This window comes from Alexandromys fortis, unplaced genomic scaffold (genome assembly GCF_014885135.2).
Source record: "Alexandromys fortis isolate MF-2015 unplaced genomic scaffold, M_Fortis_MF-2015_v1.1 scaffold_161, whole genome shotgun sequence".
NCBI classification, from domain to species: Eukaryota; Metazoa; Chordata; class Mammalia; order Rodentia; family Cricetidae; genus Alexandromys; species Alexandromys fortis.
In genome coordinates this window covers 928816-938267 of record NW_026068073.1, presented here as the reverse complement: position 1 = coordinate 938267, position 9452 = coordinate 928816, and the positions used below count along the sequence as shown (strand labels likewise).

At 46.3% G+C, this 9452-nt stretch overlaps 1 protein-coding gene across 1 annotated transcript in view; it reads right to left on the bottom strand.

Annotated features, from left to right (window-relative positions):
* The window catches only part of LOC126488104 (glucokinase regulatory protein-like), a 27195-nt gene that overhangs the window by 5402 nt on the left and 12341 nt on the right, over positions 1–9452 (bottom strand). Inside the window, 7 exon segments of the mRNA XM_050121309.1 lie at positions 6089–6172; positions 6710–6807; positions 7384–7480; positions 7817–7893; positions 8230–8327; positions 8509–8655; positions 9061–9320. Of these exon segments, the coding sequence (XP_049977266.1) occupies positions 6089–6172; positions 6710–6807; positions 7384–7480; positions 7817–7893; positions 8230–8327; positions 8509–8655; positions 9061–9320 (861 nt within the window).

Genomic DNA, 9452 nt, shown 5'->3' with positions numbered 1-9452 from the left:
AATTGGTGTGGTAGTTTGGGTGAGAATGGCCCCAATAGGCTCACGTTATTTGAATGCTTGTTCCACAGTTAGTGGGACAGTTTGGAAAGAATTACGAGAGCCCTGTTGGAGGAGGCCTGTCACTGGTGGTAGACTTTGAATCAGTTTCAAAAGTCCATGCCATTTCCAGTTAACACTCTCTGTTTCATGGTTGTTGTCTCAAGATGTAAGCTCTCAGCTGGCTGGTGCCAGTGCACGCCTTTAATCCTAGCATTCAGGGAAGCAGAGGCAGGTGGATCTCTGTGAGTTCGAGGCCAGCCTGGTCTACAGAGAGTTCCAGGACAGCCAGGGCTACACAGAGAAACCCTGTCTCAAAATAATAATAATAATAATAATAATAATAATAATAATAATGATGATGATGATGATGATGATGATGATGATGATGATGATGATGATGTAAGCTCTCAGCTACTGCTCCAGCACTATGCCCGACTGCTGCTGCATTGTCCCTGCTCTGGTGGCCATGGATGCCCTCTCTGAAACTGTAACCAGGCCTCCAATTAAATGCTTTCTTTTAGAAGTCGCCTTGGTCCTGGTGCTTAGCCACAGCAATAGAAAAGCAAGTAAGACAATTTTAGGTAATTGTCTGGAAAAATATAATGAGTTCATGCCTTGCTGCTTTCACAAGAATAAACAAAGTTCCTAAGAACTGCAAGAAGAAGCAGAGGTGCCATACCAACATGAGTGTGGGAGGAGCTTTCTGTGCTTCAAGCCCCAGATGGCAATAGAGAGATTGACACATTCAACCTCGGAAAAACTGAAGCAGACTTCTTGCAAGCTAAAGCCAAGAGAAAATATTTACAATATGCATCAGAAATAGAACACTAATGGCTTTGTAAAGAACTCAAGGCCAAAGGAGTCAGCGGAGATTTCAAAGCCTGGTGGAAAAAGAAGTAAACACTGGGCATGGCGGCAGAAGTCTGCAATCCCAGCATGCTGGAGGCAGAAAGGAAGGGGCCATTATGAATTTGAGGCTAGTTGATTGTCATGGGGAGGTCCAGGACAACTGAAAGAAGGGATAAGGGGGCAAGTAGAGAGGGGAGAGAGATGGAGGAGAGAGAAAGATGCTCCTGTATCTCACATCATAGAGATACGGGCTGGGGAGTGGCTCCGGGGCAGAACACTTGCCTAGTACCATCCCACTTCTTCAAAATCAATAACTAATATATTATAAAAGAAAATTACACAGAAATTAAATGAAGCTAGACAAAACTCTCTGGGGGGGGGGTGCTGTATGGAGCCGCATCAATTCAAACTTCAATTGTGAAAAGCAAACAGTACAAAACCTATGGAAGAAAAGTTTACAACATAGAGCAAAATAATATTTGTATTTAAGCTTTGACCAAGATCTAAATTTCTACATATTTATCAAAAGAAACACTGAGATAATGTGCATAATCATTGCTTCATTATTGGCAATGGCAAAATATTCTTATTTGATGCTCCAAATAAGAAATTGGTCAGGTCAATTATCATCCATGTGCGCGCACAGCTGTCAGTGAAGACGAGATTTGTACATTGCAGTTGAGTAATATTCAGAAATATTAAGCAAAGCACATGAGATGTAAATTGTATGCCACCCTTTGCCCAAACATAAGAGGGTGGTTTTTGGTTTGTTTGTTTTCATTTTCTTTTTTTTCAAAAAGAAACATACAAATTATGTTTAAATAGGGATGTGAATAGGATCAAGGAAGCCACCTTGAATATGCTCTCATTCTGAGGATTAAAATGAAAAATTAATACTAGAGAAAGTATTAAGGGAAGCCAAGCATGACACACACCTTTAATTCCAGCACTCGGGACGCAGAGGCAGGTGGATCTCTGTGAGTTTGAGGACAGCCTGGTCTACAGAGTGAGATTCAGAACAGTCAGGGTTGTTACACAAAGAAGCCCTATTTTTGATAAATGAGAGAGAGAGACAGACACAGAGACAGAGAGAGAAAGTATTAAGGGGCTGGAGAGAAGGCTCAGGGTAAAGAACACTTGCTCCTCTTGCATAAGATTGAGTGAGACTCCCAGCAGCCACAGTTTATGATCACCTGTAACTCCAGTTCCAGGAGATCCAATGCCCTCTTCTGGCCCATGGCACTGCACACACATGGTGCACGTACAGACAAGCAGACACACACCCATACATATAAAAATAAAATAAAATGCATTAAAATACATCTAAACCAAGCATGGTGGTAGATGTCTATAATCCCAGTGTTCAGGAGGCTGAGGTAGGAGGGTTACGGGTTCAAGGCCAGTCTGGGGTATATAATGAGTTCTAGTCCAGCTTTGGCTACATAAAAACCCTGTCTTTAAAAGAAAAAAATCTAAACATTAAAAAACAACAGAAAATTCATGAGTCCATAATGACATTAAACAAATACAGATAGGGTGGGGAGCGAATAGGAAGTTCCTCAGAGAAGAAAGCCAATTAATGAATATAGATAAGAGGAAGAAGGCTAGAAATAGAAAATCGCCATTTGAGAGTCACCACGGGAACAATTGAGTCAGGCAGAAATCAGCAGCAGATGCGAACACAGTGGGTACGGACAGCTGGGTGACAGCATGCAAAGAACCATAGCAGCCGTCACCACCACTGAAGAAGCCACCATAGCCTCGCCAAGGAAGAGACAAACAGCTGCCAGGCGACTCCCGATGTGACATGCCAGTCTCCTCCAAAAGGAAACAAAACCGAAAACATAAGCCTGAATATGACGAAGAAACAATACAGCGAGTTGTTTGTATGTGCTGGAAATGTGAGGTGACTCTGGGGAAAGATTTGCCTAGACTTCTAAAAATATCAATGTCAAGAGAGACAAGAAAAAAAAAAACCAAAAGACTGTTAAGTGAAAGCCGAGAGACCTACTGGCTAAAGTCAGGAGATTATCCTTGATTGGATTCCAGGTCTGGAGAATAACAGCCTTCCCAGGGACATCTCGGGAAATCTGAATTTAGGAAATGGTATCAGATTAACTGTCATTCCCAGCATGGATAATTACATCTTTCTGACAGAAGCAGATGCCCTTGCTTGCCAGTAGCACGTTTATTATGAAGTGATTGGTGTGAGCTTTGGCTTTTTGGATTTTTGTTTTATTTTGGTTTTGGTTTTTTGAGTCAGGATTTCATGTAACTCAGGGTGACCTCAAACTCATTATGTAGTTAGGGATGGTCTTGAACTCTTCCTGATTCTGCTTCTGCTTCCCCTCTCCCAAATGCCAGGATTACAGGTATGTGCCCCTCTGCCTGGTGTAGTGTGAAATATAAGATAGATTCACTTATCTTTCGGGTGAGCAAGAGAAACGAAAGGGATGAAGTAAATGTGGCAAAGGACTGGGGAGGAAGGCAAAATGTTTCAAATTAAAAACAAAGACCAGGGCTAGAGAAATGGCTCAGTGATTAAGGGCACTAACCGTTCTTCCATAGGTCCCAGGTTCAAGTCCCAGCACCCACATGGCAGCTCACAACTGCCTGTAATTCCAAGATCTGACACCCTTACACAGACATACACCAATGTACATAAAATAAAATGTTGTTTTTTAAAAAGTGAAGACCACCAGGCGGTGGTGGCATACACCTTTAATTCCAGCACTCGAGAGGGAGAGCAGGCGGATCTCTGTGAATTTGAGGTCAGCCTGCTCTACAAAACTAGTTCCAGGACAGGCACCAAAGCTACAGAGAAACCCTGCCTCAAAAAACAAACAAACAAACAAACAAACAAAAAGTGAAGAACATTACAGTATCAAAAATATTTCTAAGCCGGGCGATGGTGGCGCACGCCTTTGATCCCAGCACTAGGAAGGCAGAGGCAGGTGGATCTCTGAGTTCGAGACCAGCCTGGTCTACAGAGCTAGTTCCAGGACAGGCTCCAAAAGCCACAGAGAAACCCTGTCTCAAAAAAACAAAAAAAAATTTCTACAACCAAAGATAATCAAGTCTGTGCTGGGTTTGTCAACTTGACACACACAGGAGTCACCTAGGAAGAGAGACTTCCGGTGGGGAATTGCCTCCATCAGACTGGCCCATGGGCATGTCTCTATGGCACTGTCTTGATTGATGACTGATGCGGGAGGGCCCAGCCCACTCTTGTGGGTGATGCCACCCCTGAGCAAGTGGTTGTGAGTTGTATGAGAAAGCAGGCCGAGAGCTGGTGAGATTGCCTGGTGGGTAGAGGTGCCTGCTGACCATCTGAGTTCAATCCCCTGGATCTACAAGGTAGAAGAGAGCCAGATCCTTCACACACACACACACACACACACACACACACACACACATACACACAGTAAAATGTAATAGAATATTCTATAAGAAAGAAAACGGAGCATGAAGAATAAGCCAGGAAGCTGTTTCCTTCTCAGTCCCACCTCCGCTCTTGCTTCCTGTTGGAGCTCCTGCCTGACTCCCGAAATGATGGAAAGTGTAGGATGAAGGGTCTTAACCCTTCCATGTTGTTTTCGCTCAGTTCCCCTCATAGCAGCAGAAAGCACACTAGGACACAGTGCCAGTGGAAACCTACGTTTTTCAGACAATTCCATATGGAAGGATGAAGGCAGCATCAAGTGAAAGATTGAAAACCACAAGAGAAAAAAACTAATAGATTTGAATACAGACAAAATTTAAATAAAATGTCGTTACATTCAAAGCAGAAATAGCCATGTATAATGGTACACACCTTTAATCCCAGCACTCAGGAAGCAGAGACAGGCATATCTCTGTGAATTCAAGGACAACCTAGGTTACAAGCCAGTTCCTGGACAGCTAGGGCTACACACACACAAACCCTGTCTTGAAAAACAGAAAAACAAAACAAAAAAAAAAAAAACAAAGAAGGAAGGAAGGAAGGAGGGAGGGAGGGAGGAAGCAGAAAGAAGGGGCTAGAGAGATGGGGAAACTGAGCACACGTGCCTTAGGAGATTGCTATGAGAACTGAGTTAATATATATGAAAGATTCATAGGGTATAAAGGGCTATATTTGTATTTAGCATCAGGATTGTGTAAGTGTGGAAAAAAAGAGACAATGTCAAGTTAATCAGAGAAGACTTCTTCAAAAGCAGGCAATGTCAGAAAAGAACATTGAATGTGGGGACTATGCCGATAAGTAGGGATAGGACACAGGAATGCCATTTAGAGTGAAGGACAGAGGGGCGTGGCTTCTCCACTAGGGAGAGATGGTTATGTAAGACCTTTGGGTTCTCTCTGGAGAGATGGTTCAGCAGTTAAGAGCACTGGCTGCTCTTCCAGCGGTTCTGAGTTCAATTCTCCATAACCACATGTTGGCTCATAACCATCGGTAATAAGATCTGGTGCCCTCTTCTGGCCTGCAGGCACAAACGCAGGCAGATCACTGTACATAATAAATAAATAATATTTTTTTAAAAGAGTTCTGGGTTCAGTGAGGCCGTGTCCTGGCTCTGTCTGAAAGCTTCCAGAAGGAAGTGGGTTGAATAAAGATGAAAGAGTACACCTCCCCCACAGCATCCCTTCTGGGCCCTGGTTCGCCCCGTGAAAGGTGGGTGGTCAACTGTGAGAAAAGTAAGGCCCAGAGATATGAACTTGTTTTCTCTCTTGGGACACACAGTAGAGCCGAATTGGCACCCAGATTTCCTGGTGCCCACTCCAAACCAAACTGCAAAGTGCACACAAACTTCTTACGATGTCTATGATGCCTCTCAGTGTCTCCTGACTATAATTTCACTATTGCACAGGGCTCCATTGTGGTCAGAGCTGCATTGTGTTCAGCGTAGGGTGCCGTGCAAAAGAGCCTTAGACGCTATAGGGTGGTGATAACGACTTCGGTATCAACAATTAACCCGTCCCAGAGAACAAATGAGCGTGTGGTGATTGGTGGCCTGTCTCGCCCTTTCGGTGTGCTCCTAGAAAGAAATGAACCCTGTTGCCTTGGCAACTCTGTTTAGAGACCTGATAATTTGAAAATTTTCCCAGCTTGGGGAGGAAAGAAGATAAACAGATATTTAGGCTTTTTCCCATTTAGCTTTGGGGTTTTTTTGGAGGGTAAGGTCTCCTCTCCAGCAGGCATTGCCTTCTCATCTCTGCCTACCTGGACGTAGCCTTTTTCATATTCAAAGAAAAGAAGTGGCCATGTAATGCTGATGATGGAGGGTAAGAGCCTCTTTAGAGGGGCCTGAGGAGAAAGAGATAAACGGAGGTGCTGTGTTCCAGGAGGCCTAGGCTGTATCACACCCAGATCTTTGTTGTAATATGAGCGGCAGGGCTGCTTCCCTAGCACCCCAGCCGCCTGCTAGCTTATGCCCCGAAATAACAACACACAAACTATTCTTTTAAACACTGCTTAGCCCATTAGCTCTAGCCCCTTCTTGGCTAATTCTCGTACCTGGACTAGCCCATTTCTAATAATATGTGCATAGCACCCCAAGGTGCACTTGCCAGGAAGATTCTAGCCTACATCCATCCTGGGTCGGAGCTCAATCGCAGCTGAATCATGTCTGCCTCAGAGAGCAGAGCTATCTCGTCTGCCTGGGAGAGGGGAGCACGGCGTCTCTGAGCTCACTTCCTCTTCCTCCCAGCATTCTATTCTGTTTACTCCTCCCACCTATGTTTTAACCTATCAGGGCCAAGCAGTTTCTTTATTGCTTAACCAATGAAATCAACAGATTGATATATGACACTCCCACATCAGATCTTCTCCCCATTGCTGGACACTCAAGGACTGCCCCACGGTGCTGTGCACCAGGGCCTGGATGTTCGTGGTCTTCTCTCTCACCTGCTCTACCAATGCCTGGACCTCTGTGAGGTTATCTGGATGGGACAGGAGGCATTCGAGTTAAAAGGATGATCTATGACGCTGTTCTTCCTGCCACCCTGGGGTCTTGCCAGGACACTCCCTCTGCCCCTCTGTTTTATGTCAACTTGACCCAAGCCGGAATCATTTGGGGGAAAGGGAACTTCTATGGAGAAAATGCCCCCACCAGAATGGCCCATGGGCAAGCCTGTGGCACATTTTCTTGATTGGTGGGCCCAGCTCACTATGGACGGTGCTATCCCTGGGCTGGTGGTCTTGAGGGCAATAAGAAAGCAGGCTGGGCAAGTCATGAGGAGCAGACAGTAAGTAGCATTCATCCACGGATTCTGCTCTGGGTCTTGTCTCTAGGATCCTGCCCTGACTTCCCTCAGTGATAGACTTATAAACTGTAAGGCTAAAAAAACAAACAAAAAGCCTTCCCTATCCAGGCTGCTGATTTTGGTCATGGTGTTTATCACAACAGCAACTCTAACTAAGACACCCTTCCTCTGACAAGGCACCCTGAGACTCGAAGTGGCAGCCCCTCTAAACCGCTGCTGCTTTCAGCGCCACTGTCCCATCTTCCCGCTCACCATCCAGGGTGAAAATGAAGACCACAGTGTCAGTTTCCACAAGGGATGGCAGAATGGCAGTCAGGAAGTCCTCCTGGGAGAAAGTGAACTGGGGTCCCTGGGGCAGAAGAAGATAGGGGAGCTCCTCCCAGACGCTCAAGAGCACAGACTTGAAGACCTTAGGGGACCTTAGGGGGACATCTATTACAGTCCTTTGGACTTCACTTGAAAAGAACCAGTGTTCAAAATGGTAGCATTTTACCAAAGGTGACGTAGCAGGTCAGTAGACTAAAGCTGAGTTTTCGAGGGTAAATCCAGAGCCTTCGATACCGCAGCGCTTTGAGGCTTCAGGCTGTTTACCCCCTCGTCCTCCTTCCATCCCAGACCCCACCCCTCTACTGCCCTCTGCACACCCATGAGTTCTACAGTTTCCCAAGTCCTGTCCTCTTCGGACCTGGTTGGTGAGCTCTGCCTTCTGGTTAAACATGGCATTGTGGTCACCCATGAGAAAGCCACGGACATCTTGGAAATCTGAGAAATTTAAGATGAGAGAGAAAAGAACGGTGGGCTTTGGAGGATAGAAAGGTTCTAATCCAAGGGCTGTCATGGGGTCAGGAAGTGGGATGTGAGGTGAGCGGTAGTAACCTGTGTGGGAAGCTACAATTAAAGCACTGGGGTGGGACCTGAGAGATCAAGGACCAAGGTGGCATTTGGGGCTTCAAGTGATGAAAGCATTTGACCGAAATGCCTCTTTATGTAGGGCAGAATGGGTGGGCACTGGAGAACCTCGGTGGGGGCGAGGGTTGCGGGAAAATGCTTTGCTAATGTATCCCAATGGGCTGGGAGAGCATCAGGACTAGGGCCTACCAGCACCAAAGGTGTGGATGCATTCTACCCCATCCATGATGGCGATGATGCCAAGGGTCTGCCAGCCAACTAAGTACACTCGGCCTTTCTTCTCCAGGCTGAGAATGAGTCAGAGGCTAGGACACGAATGACCACTGTGAAAAGAGGCCGCAGAATAACACGAGAGTAAACATGCCCAAGACCTTCCAACGTGCAGACCCATCACCCTTGCCACGCTATCACATCTCACAAAGTATCCCCTACTTTCAGGATGCCCTCTGCAAACACACAGTCATATACCTGGTGCTGACTTGTTTCATCAGGGTGGCAACTTTGGAACTTTGACTGTAGGTCACCTGATGAGCCCGCTCAAATGTCTTCAGGATGTCCAGAAGGCTTCTGGAAGAAAATTCACTAGCTCCCGAGAAGGGAATGGTGCCCTTCCCCCTCCCCCAACAAAGAGCTAGGTACTCCTACCCACACCTAGGGGATGTCACAATTCCCATTTTTTAAAAGGTTCTGGTAGTCCATTCTGGAGGAAAGCGGGGGAAGGAGGAGGGAGAAAGATCCCCCTTAACAAGAGCAGAAAGGATTCTTTTTTTTTTTTTTTTTTTGGTTTTTCGAGACAGGATTTCTCTGTAGCTTTGGAGCCTGTCCTGGAACTAGCTCTGTAGACCAGGCTGGTCTCGAACTCACAGAGATCTGCCTGTCTCTGCCTCCCAAGTGCTGGGATTAAAGGCGTGCACCACCACCGCCCAGGGTGGCTCACTCACACACACACACACACACACACACACACACACACACACACAGAGCCCCCAACCATGGACTTCCAGAGCCATGATAGCGTACATCTGTATGCGATTCTCCTCCTCCTTGGTTGGTGATGCTTGGAGATCCAGACCATTCGCTATCGTCTTCTTTTCTCTTCCGACACTAGCAGGAGTGTCAACAAGCTGGTCGATCTGATAATCAAAGGTGTGCTGTCCCAGGCTGCCTGGCCTCCCCAAGGCATCATTCATAAACCTCCAGTAGAATACATGGACTGGATCAGTCAGCTCCCCAGTCAACTCCAGGCGGATGTGGTCCGTTTCTCCCCACCCTGCAGCATCCTGGTACAGAAAGAAAAGGTATGTTTGTCAAGGAGGCTGGTCTGGCGGCCTCCCCGCAGCCAAGAGTTCTGATCTTGGCTCCCCTCCACATCTATGTGCCACAGCTACATTGTAGCTCACTTCAAGGGACCC